The sequence below is a fragment of the Abramis brama genome, assembly GCF_963993115.1.
Source record: "Abramis brama genome assembly, chromosome: 20".
NCBI classification, from domain to species: Eukaryota; Metazoa; Chordata; class Actinopteri; order Cypriniformes; family Leuciscidae; genus Abramis; species Abramis brama.
The window spans coordinates 16,065,564-16,080,601 of NC_139982.1; the positions used below are offsets into that span (position 1 = coordinate 16,065,564).

Sequence of the window (15,038 nt, forward strand, 5' to 3'; positions counted from 1 at the left end):
AAACGTGAAAAAACCCTACTGTAGTTTTTTTCGTATGTCATAAATTACTTCTGCCTCAGATCTCTCAGACGAAACACAATAAATAACACAAAAAAATGAATGCGCATCTTCATCTTCAGCGTTTTCATCCAGTGTTTTTTTATGTGACGTCCCAAAATTTGCATAAAAATAGGTGGATGGAAACATAACTAATGCAGCCTGTGTAATGGAAAAAAAAATACTAGTCAAAACTATGAAATTCTTGAGAATCCTTATCAAGTGATTTAGCATAATAGTTTATTATTATTTCTTAGAAAAAAAGCATTAAATATTTAAAAAGGGTTTGTCTAAGTCACGTGATGCAGCCAACACGCAGGGAAAAAACATGGATATTATAGCATGTTTCCTAAAATATCAGATGTTTTATGACAAGGCAAGGTTAGTTCAGGCAGAAAATTGTATTTAAAACCTCTTTTGAAAATAATTATTAAGAATTTATTATGTACATTCACATGTATACTATTCAAGGTGTAAGGAAAATGTTTGTACTTTTTACTCTATCGTTTAAAAAAAAACCAAAAAAACATATTAAACCAACATGAATACAAAAAGGTACATTTCTAAGGAATTTTAAAATATATTTTTCTTTTCTTTATCTTGGACACTTTATTTGTCATTCTCCCAAATGCACAATTCAGCCCCAAACAAACACTGACTGTGTGAATGCAGTCATATACTGTACATTTACATTAATTCTCACTTTGCCCAGCAATACATAGCACCTTATATATTAAATCATAATGGCTACAGCATATGTGATGTGTGTTCAATATTTATTGACGCAGATCTGCTGTATACTGACAGTTTGTTATACTTGCGAATTGAATTCATTGATGTATTATCTTTTGTTTTAAAAAATAATCTATTTATTTTTTCTATTTAAGTAAGTCAATAATACCAAAAAGTGTTGCAAAATAAGGAGTCTGATACTTTGTGTATGCACAGAAAAAATATTTTCTCACTCACTTACTCATTCACTTATTTAATTACTTGCTCACTTACTCACTCACTACTTACTCACACTTACTGACTCACTTACTTTCTCAATTACTCACTCACTCACTCACTCACTCACTCACTCACTTTTTCACTTATATTCACTTATTCACTCACTACTTACCAACTTACTACTCGCTCACTCACTTTCTCACTCACTTATTCATTCATTCACTCACTCACTAACTCGCTTACTTTCTCACTTATATTCACTAACTCTCTCACCAACTTACTACTCACTTACTTTTTCACTCTCACTTACTAACTCTCTTACTACTCACTCACACGCTCACTTTCTCACTTACTTATTCACTCACTCACTCACTCACTCACTCACTCACTTTCTCACTTATTTACTCACACTCACTCATTTACTACTCACTCACTCACTTCACTAACTTATTCATTCATTCATTCATTCACTCACTCACTTTCTCACTTATTTACTCACACTCACTCATTTACTACTCACTCACTCACTTTACTAACTTATTAATTCATTCATTCATTCACTCACTCACTTTCTCACTTATTTACTCACACTCACTCATTTACTACTCACTCACTTCACTAACTTATTCATTCACTCACTCACTCACTCACTCACTTTCTCACTTATTTACTCACACTCACTCACTCACTCATTTACTACTCACTCACTCACCAACTTACTACTCACTTATTCACTCTCACTTACTATTTTACTACTCACTCACTTCACTAACTTATTCATTCACTCACTCACTCACTTACAGTATTCACTCTCACTTACTCACTCTTTTACTACTCACTCACACTCATTCACTCACTTTCTCACTTATTCACTCACTCACTTTCTCACTTATTTACTCACACTCACTCACTTTCTCACTTCATTCACTTATTCTCTCACTTACTCATTTACTACTCACTCACTTCACTCACTCACTCACTCACTCACTCACTCACCATAGGGAATTTTATATTTAATAAAACATACAGCAGCAAAACCAGCATTTTTTCATTCTTACGTTCAGTGAGAGGGTGAAAAATGGTCATATACCTTTACATTATGAAGCATGAATATTCATAAAATGATATAATTAACATATGATATAATATATGATATAAACAAATATTTGTGTTCAGTGGTATTAATATATCTGCAAGAATATTCCCATGATGCCCTAATCATTAATGTTTTTCTCCTTTTAGGCGGATGCAGCACTGAGAGTGTCCGGCCAAGAGCGTTTGGCTCCAGATCGGCCTTTACCCGGCCAGGAGAAGACCTCCCTCTCTCTCCCTCCATACCTGGGTCCAGCTCACCCGTTCAGCATGACCCCCAGTGCTCTCATCCAAGACCCTCGTCTTCAAGCTCAGTCAGTCCCTCACGCGTTCTCACACACGTGCTTATCTTACAGCGTAAAGTCTTTTTTCCTCATTTGTTGTTGTTGTCTTTCTCTCTCAGCCTGTCCAGGCAGGTTCCTAACATGCTGCTAGCAGGAGCTCCGCAGGAGGAGTATCTTCGCGATGGCTTTCGCCCCTACGCCTCCGCTGAAGAGTTGCGCATGCCTTTGCTCCCTCTAGGGCTCAGCTCAGGAACCACAGCCGACTCTCTCGCGTACTTTCACTCAGGATATTTGCCCCATCCCTCGCTTGCTTCATACAGGTATGTGGTGTAGTTTTGGTGGTTCTTTTGAATATATATATATATATATAGTACCTTCCTGTATTAGACCTTCGAACATGTTGAGCAAGTTTTTTTATTTGGTCTTAAAGGGATAGTTCAATTCTGTCACCATTTACTCGCCCTCATGTCGTTCCAAACCCGGAAGACTTTCGCTCATCTTCGAAACACAAATTACAATATTTTTAATGAAATCTGAGAGATTTCTGTCCCTCCATTGAAAGTCTATTCACCCAAAACTCGGAGACTTCAAAATGTGTTTTTAATTTCTCATTAATTTGTGTTCCGAAGATCAACAAAAGTCTGATGGCTTTGGAACGACATGAAGGGAGAGTAAATTATGACAGATTTTCATTTTGGTGAACTATCCCTTTAAGCCCAAAGTATACTTCAGTTTTGATGCAAATGCATATGTGTACCAACCAAATATTCATACTATGCTGATGACGAAATTTAGCTTATACTTTGGGCTTTAGTAGTATTGGTTGGGTCAAATGTCACCTCGTACAGGCAATTTTTTTCTACAGAATCCAGTTTATGCTGATTAATAATCAATATTACTCTTTATTCACATAAAGATATGTTTACACAAAGAAATGCACCTCTAAAACATACAGTATTTGGCTGCTGACAGTTCGCTAAGGCCATTCCCTGAGTTAAAAATCTGTGCCTTGAATGCAATATAAGTCACTGTGGATAAAAGTGTCTGTAAATGTTTATCTCAATAACTATATTTGTATTTGTCCTCTGATCCAGTAGCTGCTTATATTACACAACAATTATCACATTGCTGATAGTTATTGTTAGATGATTCAAATGTTTGGTTACCAGCGTTTTTTTATTTATTTTTTTTTGCTGATGCTGAATGGTGAAAAATGTTGTGGACATGCGGTCTGTTCTTTTTTTATGTTCTATTGTTCAGTCATTTACCAAAAAATACTTCAAAAACGGAGTATTTCCCTATCGTAAAGTGTTGTTTCTGTTGCGTTTATACTATAATAAACATTTATTCAAATGTTATTGTAATGTAAACATCAATATAAAGTTATCCAATTATATTTAATAAATAGTTGATTAAATATAATAAATATATTATATTCATTATATATTTATACCAGTTTTATTTTTTATTAAATTATCATTAATTTTATGATTATTAATTATTTAATTAGTTTTAATATATACTTAATATTATACTTAATTATACTAATATATTTATACTGTGTAATATATACTATTTTCAACCCTCTCACTAAACCTAAGAATTAAATAGTCTATTTTACTGATATACCTTTTATTAACTAAAATAAAATTAATATTTTTATTCTCTATAACACAAGTTTTTTTATTTAGTAAATTATGTGATGTATTTTAATAATTGTACATCATTTTGTATCATAATTTAATGAAATTAATTGCATAAATTATTAAATATTTAATTAGTTACCATAATTGTATGCATATATTTATATGCATACAATTCTACATAATATAAATGACCATTTTCCACCACTTAAATAGTGTGTTTTTGCTTTTGCAAATTAAATATAATAAGTAATATATATTATTAGATTGAATTATTAGATTATTAGATTTTTTTTATATAGATTCATCCATTTAAATGAATTGCATATGATTATTAAATATTTATAAGTAATAAAAAAATGCATATATATATATATATATATATATATATATATATATATATATATGTATGTATGTATGTATATGTGTGTGTGTATGTATATGTATGTATATATATATATATATATATATATATATATATATGTATATATATATATGTATATATATATATGTATATGTATATGTGTATGTATATATATATATATATATATATATATATATATATATATATATATATATATATATATATAAGTAGGCAATGATTTGTTAATGTTCTCATGGTTCTAACGTCCCTACATTACGATTTATGAGCGAGTTAATTTTCTCAGTTTCGTTTCAATATTTGATCTGGATGGATTGGACTTTGTTTGTTTGTCTGCATAGAGCAAAAAATATCCTGTTCTTTCATATATATATTCCATGGACACATTCCCGGTTTGATCCGTTATAAATAACCCCCTCAGCACGTCTCTTTGCGGGACTGAGCGGAGGTGAGACCGCAGTGACAGAAATAGGCAGTGACGTTGACGTCGGAGGGCCGGAGAACAGAGGTTAATGAAGAAGGGAGTTATTTCTAGAGGCTGTAATGCTCTGCTCTCTCTGTGTCTGATCAGGATGGAGGACTACTACAGTCTGTCAGCCCTGCGCTCGCATTACTACACGCATCCAGAGGGGGGAGCCCTGCCGACCCTACACCCGTCTGCTGTTCACCTGCCCATGCAGGGCGTCTTTTACCCTCCTGACATCACACACCAGTCGCTGTCAGCGCTACACTCTGAGAGGTACACACACACACACACACACACACACACACCACGTATAATGGATGTCCAAGATGGAATTAATTATTAAAGTGGCTGCAAGGCAATTGGCGTTGTATTGAAATCATTTTGTCATTTCTCCAGACTTCATTCAGACTTTGTTTTGTTGATAATTTTATTAACCTTTTATGTATTTCTTTATTAAATTTAAAATAGGATGCAATATGAATTTGTTTATATTTGATGTAATACCTAATAACATTAAAATATTAAATTATATTTTTATTTTTATTTTATTATACTAATTTGTTATATATTAATAAAATGTTGTTTTGTTTTTAGATATGATATATACAGTAGTCAACATTTGAAGTGGATCAAAACCTTTCATCAAAGTTATACATGAATTTTGAACAATACCCGTTCTTGTCTTAGGACAACTTTGATGAACTTTTTTGATCCACTTCAAATGTTGACTACTGTAGATTAATTCAGTGAAATTAATTACATATAATTATTACATATTTTAATACATGTGTATGTTTATACTGCATAATATATCCACCCTCTCACTAAATCTAATTGGCCGTTTTAGATATGGTACTACCTTATATACCTATAATATATTTATTCTATATTTATACCAGTGTTTTATTTATTTTTAAATTATGATTAATTTTGATAATTATGTAGATCATTTAAATTTGATTACATATAATATACAAGATGGAATTAATAATTATAGTGTAGCAAAATTCAGTGTGCAAATTGAAAATGCATTCCGAGCCGAACACGCCCCTGTCCCCGCCCACCCTGTCAATCACTGTGTGAAGTTGGCCCCGCCCCCGCCCGCGCCCGCCCTGTCAATCACTGTCAATCAAATTTTGCAACATTTTGCATATTACATTTCAAATTGAAAATTGCTACCCATATGTTTCCATAGTTAAACTCTTTTGCAGGTGTTTGTGTGTAAACACGATCTTTCCGTCATCAGCATAAGACATTCTCCCATATATCACGCGCACATGTCACCTTGACACACACAAACACGCTCTCGCCATCTTCTCCAAACATCATCAACACTCTCCTGTGTTCCTGCGGACTCTATTCTTCTTGTTCCTGTTGAGAGTGTTGCATCTCACACCATTTGTGTGTGTGTGTGTGTTTCGACCCTCCGCAGGCTGCAGATGGAAGAGGAACTCCGCCAGCAGGAGAGGGAAAGAGAACGAGAGAAAGAGAGAGCGCGTGAAATCGAACGAGAGAGGCATTGGGAACAGGAGGTGCGGAGAGAGAAGGACAGAGAGCGAGAGAAGGAAAGAGAGGTGGAGATTAAGAAAGAGCGAGGGAGAGAGATCCAGGCGGTCAAGGCCATGGAGAAACGCCACCTGAGCCACGAGCCGCTGGCGAACCAACACTTGATCTCTCACTCGCAGTCTCATCCGTACGCACACCGGCAGCACATGAAGGAAAGAGCCAAGCTCGAGGAGAGACTCGCTGCTAACAGAACGGGTAACTCAACACACTATTAACAAAGGGCACCTATTATGCTAAATTCACTTTTAAATGGTGTTTGAACATAAATGTGTACACAACCACCCTATAATGGTAAAAATCCACCCTCTCCTTTATTAAATCCCCATAAATCATAAGTAGTGTCTCAGAATAAGCCCGTTTGCAGTTTCACAAATGCTTAGGCCCCGCCCACGACTGGCTATTAGCATAAACTCAGTGAGCTGTACACAGTCCGCCATGTTTATCCACTCGCCAGAGCATTTAACAGCAGCATTCAAGTAAGAAATGTATTAAAGCTGCTAAAGTTATTCAGTCAAGAGGAGTGAGCGATTTTCTGTTTTTCTTTTGTTGTTTGATTCATATTAACAGCATATATAGCAGGAGGTGCTGTATATTACGCTGCTTTCACTTTAACACACAGATCTACTAGAATAGGTTTTCATTCTCAAATGTTTAAAAACACATCATTTTTTTACACATTGTTGCAGCACCTCTCTTCCCTGTCTGTCAGTAACGCTCTGTTTAGTTCCCGTCTCTATGAAGCCCCTCCTTCTGAAAAGCACACTGTGCTCTGATTGGTCGGATGGACCAGTGTGTTGTGATTGGTCAACCGCTTCGAGTGTGTTTGGGAAATGTCATGCCACTGACCATAACTGCAAATTTCAACACACTATTAACTAACTAAATTTTTTTTTTTTTTTGCGTATGCCTTGTGTGGGAATTATTTAAATGAAGAATAATGTGACGTGTTCTATATAGACAATAACTATATTTGAGTAAATTTGTGCTTTGCAACTTTGCAGACCATTTTCATGCTCAAACAGAAACATTACACACTAAAGAAAGTAGGGAAAAACATAATAGGTCCTCTTTAAAGGGACGTTCACCCAAAAATGTACATTTTGTCGTCATTTGTCATGACTGAATATTTCGGGTGTTTTTGTCCATACAATGAAAGTCAATTGGGTCCAAAATATGCAAGCTCCAAAAAGGACATAAAAGTATCATAAAAGTAGTTCTTATGACCTGTGCACTATTCCAAGTCATATTAATTTATGAGGAACGGATTCAAATTTAAGCCAAAATATGAATATGACCCGTGATGAAGAAGAAATAATGGAATGATGCAAAAGTGCCAAAGGTTATCAGTAATTAATATAGTCTGATGAGTGTGGATACAGTAGGTCTATGTTCGCTGCCAGCGAGCTGTTAGACTTGCTTTGACGGCAATCTCATGGAAGTCAGAAGGTTTTATGGTTGCTCTCCATAATTGTATAATAGTAAATGAATGAGAGCATTCATGTGAATCCCATGATCCATGATGAAAACACCCTCATGCTCACAGCTAAACACTTAAAATGGTTTCAGGATCCATTAGGGTCTCTTTCCAAAGCCTTCATCTCTCAAACACCTGGAGAACTTCAGTGTCTCAGCACACAGTTCAGAGCTGTGTTTGAAGGATTTGAGGATAATCTCTGAACTGTGTTCTTATTGTTCACCAAAACTAAAACTTGTGTAAAAAAATAAAAATAAAATTCTTTAATTGAACTTAAACTTTAAAAAAAAGTTTATTTATAAAAAATAAAAAATAGAAATGTTGCCTTTGGCAGTTAAGTGAAAGAAATACTTTGAAGTTGAGTACTAACATAACTAAAACTGAAATAAAAATAAATTACAGCTAAATAGAACTTTTTTTTAAAAAGAAACAAAAATGAATAAAATTACAATTTTGTTACGACTTTGGCTATTGACTTTTAAAATTAGAATAAGTTGTTAGTTGTCTTGGAAACGTATTGAAATAAATGAGCGTAAGTTATAAAATGAACTACAATTAACTTATTTTTATTTCAGTTTTAATTATAGTAATTTTAGTACTTTAATCTAAGCTTGTTTATTTTAATTTTCCAATTTACAACTTATTTTATTATTAATATTTCTGTTTAGCGTTAACTTATTTTTATTTCAGTTTTTGTTTTAGTAAAGAAATATTTTTAAAAAGAAACTAAAAAGTAAAAACTTAAAAAATGGAAATTAGAAATGTTGCCTTGGCAGCTGACTTGAATAAGTTGAAGTTGAAGTACTAAAATTACTACTAACTAAAACTGAAATAAAAATAAATTTAAGTTAAATAGAAATATGTAAAAAAAACTAATACAAATTACAAAATTAAATTACAACTCTTAAAAATAAAATAATTTGTTAGTTTCCTTGACAACTATCTGAATTAAATAAGCTTAAGTTGAAGTACTAAAATTAATTTATTTTTATTTCAGTTTTAGTAATTATAGTACTTCAACTTAAGCTTTTTAATTCGGTTAGTTGCCTTATTTTAATTAACAAATCATTTTTTATTTGAAAAATATTTCTATTTAGCTTTCATTTTTTTCAGATTTAGTTTTTGTAAAGCTAAATACAAATATATAAAAAAGAAACAAATAAATTAAATGGAAATTAGAAACAATTTTAAGTACTAAAATGACTAAAAACAATACAAAAAAAAGAAGATAAATAGAAATATTTTTTAAATGAAAAATAAGTTGTTAGTTGCCAAGGAAGCAAACTGAAATAAATGAGTTTAAGTTAAATTACTAAAATGACTCAAACTGAAATAAAAATAAATTAAAGATAAATAGAAATAAAACCTAAACAAAACTAATAAAAACGAACAACATAAAAAAGACAACAAAATACAAATAAAAAGCTCAAATCAAATATTCAAAATAAGATTGTTTCCGAAGACAAAAGCTGTTCCTTGGTATTACTATATAATGGATGACGTTCCCATTCTTGGTCCTTCTAGTTTATTTAGTAGATATTAATGAAATATTTACAGTTGTTTCACTTTGAGAAGAACATGTTTATTCATCTACGCATCTCTGGTCTCTCAATACAGACAAAACCAAAGAAGCGCCGCTGCTCATGCCACAGTCTGGCCCGTACTCATCCTCAGGAGCTCCTTCCTCCCTCTCCACCTCAGGCCTCGGCCTCTCCTCAAGCCTCCAGTTTGGGAAAAGCCACATGCCCATGGGGACTCCCATGATGCTCCAGCGGCAGGAGGAGGACGACCGATGGCTCGTCAGACAGAGAGCAGCGCTGAAGGTGGAGAAAGCGGAGTTTCAACAGCAGGAGAAGCACCAGGATGTTGGTCGGACCGCAGAACCAGTGGAACCACAGAGAGAGACGCACAGGTGGGTCACAGATGAAGGGAAACTCCAGCTTAAAAATCCCCCATAAAACACTGCAGGCATTGTGTGTTATCACACTGCCCTCTTGTGGCGCACTCTAGAAATGTTTTCTCGTGTTTCAGGTACAGCTCACACCGGAACGATGTGGGTGTCAGAGACTTATCTCAACCCTTGGGGGCACCGCCTCCTCTCATCACCCCTAAAGGTGTTCCTCGGGACCATCACCCCTCTTCATCCACTCCCAGCACTCTCTGGAACCCCGTCTCCCTCCTCAACTCGCCCTCAGACCGGCCTCTGTCCCACATCCATCCTTTCTCAGGCCACACCAGACCAAAAGCTCTGGAAGAGGACGTCAGGCCCTCTTCCCTGCGGGGGAACAGCCTCCCGGAGTCTGGGAAATACCTGGCGGATCTGGAGAAATCCACGCGGACCTTCCTGAACCAGCAGAGGGTCTTCAGCCAGTCTGCGGCTCCGGCTCCGGCTCCGGAGAGGACGGACCCCATGATGGTGTTCGATCAGGCTCTGCAGGAGCACAGGAGGCTCCTCAGCAAACTAGACCTGGAGGAGAAGAAGCGCAGGGAAGCCAGAGAGAAAGGTAGGAAGTGCTAGAAAATATCAAAACGTCTTTTATTTATTTGTTTACCAGACAGAGAACTGAAGGTGGAGAACGTATAAATATTTGTGTGTTTGTTTGACAGATCTATCTATCTATCTATCTATCTATCTATCTATCTATCTATCTATCTGTCTATCACTGTCTATCTGTCTGTCGCTCGCTCGCTCGCTCTATCTGTCTGTCAGTTGTTCTATCTATCTAGATTCAAGATTTCTTTACATTGCCATAGCATTCATAACACTATACAATATACATACATAAATAAATATAAAAAAATAAAAACATTTTACATGAAAATAAACATAGCAATACAAATGTTTAATCTTCTAATATATATATATCAGTGTCTCTTGCACAATAAACCAGTGTATCAGCAATGTTTATATATATGCACTCAGGTTCTTCTTCCATCCATATTGTGTCTTTCACTTCTGTTCTAATCTTCTGTTCTTCTGTTTCAGGTTATTACTATGAATTCGATGACTCTTATGATGAGAGCGATGAGGAGGAAGTGCGAGCTCATCTGAGAAGAGTCGCCCAGCAGCCTCCTCTCAAACTAGACGCATCTACAGAGGTACAGTGACACATTTCAGCAGCGCTCCCACAACTACAATCTACAAGCTACCACGAGTACAATACTGCAACCATACTGGCATTCATGCTGGGAACTGCTACTACTACTATTCATGCTGCTACTAAAACTGATCAAATCTCTCACAATAGCTGTTTCCATCCAAAGTTGCAAATTTAACTTGTGCACAAAAGTGGAATATATCATAAAACATTTGCGAATAAAGCAACGTTTCCATCCCATGTGTTCAAGAGAACAAAATCATCACTTCCTGTGAAATTGGTGCAAAATATCTGTTATAAAAAAACACTGTGGCTCTTTTTTTTTTTGGACATCATAAATGACGTCTCAGAGCACACAGACGAAATACAATAAACTCTGTCATGTTATCTTTCGTTCGGATGCTGGTGTTTGGGAACGCAATCGTGAGAGACACTTCTGGGAGGTGATTATCCCAAATCATTTTGAAGACAGACCTTGGCTCAGGCATTTCAGAACGGCCAAACTAACATTTGAGATTCTGTGCGATACGATTGGCCCGTCTGGTAGTCCAGTTATCCAATCACATCCCCTTTTGAGGCAAAGTCACGTTTTCTGTTGTGCATTGAGACATTTATTCAGTAAATGTGTTTCCATTCTAGTTTATGCGCATGTCTTCTTATCAATTGACTCAATTGAGCGCATACATTTTTTATGCGCATTTTTAGAATTAATGTGCATCTTGGCGTTTCCATCCAGCGTTTTTTTTTTAATGCGATATCCGGATATGCGCACACAGTACATATAGGTGTATGGAAACATAGCTTGTGACGGTCTGTTTGTTTTCTCTCTGCAGAAGACAGAGTTTCTGGGTTTGTTTGGACTGGCGACTCTCTCTAAGCGAGATGAGCTCCTGGAGATGAAGAGGAGGAAGAGGAGGAGGATGATGCAGGAGAGAAACCCTTCACCCTCAGCGGTGCAGAGTAAACGAAAGACTCCCTCTCCTCCCCTCACCACACGCTTCACCCCGGAGGAGATGGACCGCACCGCTGAACTCGACGACAAGAAACACTTCCTCAGCATGTTCCACCTGAACCACGTCAGTCTGGACGAGAGAAGAAGTACGTGCAGGACACACACCAACACACTGAAAATTTGGACAAATACTGTCACAGTCACACTTCCAGTTGAAGATGCTGGAGAACTTTACCTAATAATAATCTAATCATGTGTACATAAATATTAATAAATACAAAACGAGTTTTTATAGTGTATATATGAAAAATATTAAATCATATAGGATGTATACAACATTTTTTATGTGTAACATCATAATGTCTATATACATACAGATAGATAGATAGATAGATCTGTATATTTCTAAATTATCTAAATTATTTCAAACTTCTGAGTGTGTAATATTTTTTTTATTCTATTTATGCTTATGTAAATATTATAAAGTATTATATATATTATATTATATGGATTTATGGAAATATGCATAACATTCAGCATTGTACTGAATATATTTTGCTAATTTAAATGTTATTTAAATGCCATGCAGGGATATTTGGGAACACAACTTAAGTAATGATTTAAATGAAATTATTTTTGTTTTTTGTTAATTGAAATGAACTCTCTGAACTGATTTGCTAAAATGAATTGGAGAGAGAGAAGATCCTTTACAAGAATGATTTTGATTTCAGATTTGTTTTAAAGGCTGAATGCATTAAAAAGTCATTATTTTTTCTTTCTTTTTTTTTACCTCAGAGAATAAGAAGATTGAGGACTTGCTGGAAGCCATCAAACAGAAAACTGTAACTTTGGACACCCTCAGATACACCTCAGATCCACCCTTTTCTAGCCCGTCTGCTTCAGTGTCTGGTAAGATCGACAGATACAGATACGGCTTTAACCAAACGATCAAGCTTTACCATTAAAGTCCTGTTCTATTCTTTTCCCATCATACAGCTGTCTCACATCTCAATCAGTCCGTCAGTAATGTTCACCCTGAACCCCTAAATCACTCACCCGAATACCCTCCGCCTCAAGATCCCCCACCACTGGCTCCTCTCCAGGCTCCAGGCCAGCCCAAGATGACCTCCCCGAGCAGAAGAGGCCCGAGCCTGCAGGCCAGCGCTCGACAGACCCTCCGGCCGAAGGAACAGCCTCCTGGACTCAACGGAGTAAAACTCCAGGTCTGGGAGCGAAGAAACTCCGAGGACTTCGCACAGCACTTCCATCAGTCTGTGCTGCAGTCCACTCAAATATCCCAGCAGAAACAGAAAGGTGACGTTGGCTACCCTATAGCTATATTTAAGATAATGGGCCCTATTATAATGATCTAAGCGCATGATCTAACAATGCGCCTGAACACACCTCGTTTTCAGCCCATGGGCGCACATACTGGCGCAAATGCATTTGCTATTTAAACAATGTGGAGCAGGACGTGAAAATGATAACTGCGTCAGGCTCAAACTAGCAAAAAACACTTGTCCCGGATGTATGATCGGGCCCAATGTATACATATTACCGGTATAGCCTGAGTGACCTTTTTTTGCGTGTTCCAACAGGTGCTGCTATTGGAGCGAACGAGCAGTTCGACCCCCCTGCACATCCACCTCCAGGCCTCCAGAGGGCGCTCAACAAACTCCCTAATGGACAGACCAATGGACACTCCTGCCATTTATCAGCCCTCCACGACTCTCCAGGGGTGAGGAATGACCTTTCAGCTGGGGAGGGCATCAGTTCAGATGAAGACGAAGAAGAGGAGTCCTTCAGTCCTAGGTGGAATGGGATTGAGTCTATATTTGAGGCGTACAAGGAGTACATGGAGGGTGAGTTTACAGCATATTGAGATTCAAACTTACGTTATTTGGATAAATATGTGAACATGAGGAACTTTTAGCAAGTTGAAAATGCAACTGAGCAGATAATTGAATAGTGGTGTTAAAGGATTCGTTCACTTCAGATTTAAAGTTTCGTGATAATTTACTCACTCCCTACGTCATTTAAGATATTCATGTCTTTCTTTCTTCAGTCAAAAAGAAATGAACTTTTTTTAGGAAAGCGTTCCAGGATTTTTCTCCAGATAGTGGCCTTCAACGTGAACCAACGGGTTGAAGGTCCAAATTGCAGTTTCAATGCAGCTTCCAAGTCTCTACACGATCCCAGCCGAGGAATAAGTGTCTTATCTAGCCAAACCATCGGTCATTTTTGTAAAAAAAACATTTATATACTGTTTAACCACAAATGCTCGTCTTGCACTAGCTCTGTGATGCAACACGCATTACGTATTCACGTTGAAAGGTCAAGCGTGACATAGGCGGAAGTACCGACCTAGTGTTTACAAAGCAAACGTGCAAAGAATAAGTCAAACGCCCTTTACAAAAAATAAAAAATAAATAAAAGGTAAAACAATGATGTTGGATGATTTTAAAGTTGGAGGAGAAAATGAGATGGCGTTTTTCGCCCTACCCTACATTTTCCACCTACGTCAGGTTACCGTCTGACCTTTCCAACGTGATTACGTAATGCATGAAGTCATGGACGTGCAAGACAAGCATTTGTGGTTAAAAAGTATATATATTTGTAATTTCTTTTAGAAAATGGCTGATCGTTTCACTAGATTAGACTTTTATTCCTCGTCTGGGATCACCTTTGAAGCTGCATTGAAACTGCAATTTGGACCTTCAAACCGTTGGACCCTGTTGAAGTCCACTATATGGAGAAAAATCCTAGAATGTTTTCCTAAAAAACCTTATTTCTTTTCGACTGAAGAAAGAAATACATGAATATCTTGGATGACATGGGGGTGAGTAAATTATCAGGAAATTTTCATTCTGAAGTGAACTACTCCTTTAAGGTGTGGTCAAAATTGTGTCTATTTTCAATAGTGTAGCGATGTATGAAGCACAGCTCACACAGAGGTCTTTAAAATCAAGCATCTTTCTGTTGGTCAATGTGGCAAATCTGCGTGACAAACTTAAAAACACTGCAAAATCTGCATGGGGAAATCTTTCACCCTCACGAGAATTCACCAATCGTGTGAATTCTTATTGAAATGACT

General features: G+C 36.3%; 1 protein-coding gene across 2 annotated transcripts in view; it reads left to right on the forward strand.

Moving 5' to 3' along the window:
* gse1a (Gse1 coiled-coil protein a) overlaps positions 1–15,038 on the forward strand; it is a 39,446-nt gene that overhangs the window by 20,369 nt on the left and 4,039 nt on the right. For both annotated transcript variants that reach the window (XM_084095689.1, XM_084095688.1), the window contains 11 exons: positions 2,230–2,393; positions 2,483–2,683; positions 4,960–5,127; positions 6,287–6,615; positions 9,512–9,806; positions 9,926–10,398; positions 10,881–10,993; positions 11,826–12,090; positions 12,740–12,853; positions 12,941–13,258; positions 13,543–13,806. In XM_084095689.1, the coding sequence (XP_083951815.1) occupies positions 2,230–2,393; positions 2,483–2,683; positions 4,960–5,127; positions 6,287–6,615; positions 9,512–9,806; positions 9,926–10,398; positions 10,881–10,993; positions 11,826–12,090; positions 12,740–12,853; positions 12,941–13,258; positions 13,543–13,806 (2,704 nt within the window). The remainder of the gene's footprint in view (positions 1–2,229; positions 2,394–2,482; positions 2,684–4,959; positions 5,128–6,286; positions 6,616–9,511; positions 9,807–9,925; positions 10,399–10,880; positions 10,994–11,825; positions 12,091–12,739; positions 12,854–12,940; positions 13,259–13,542; positions 13,807–15,038) is intronic.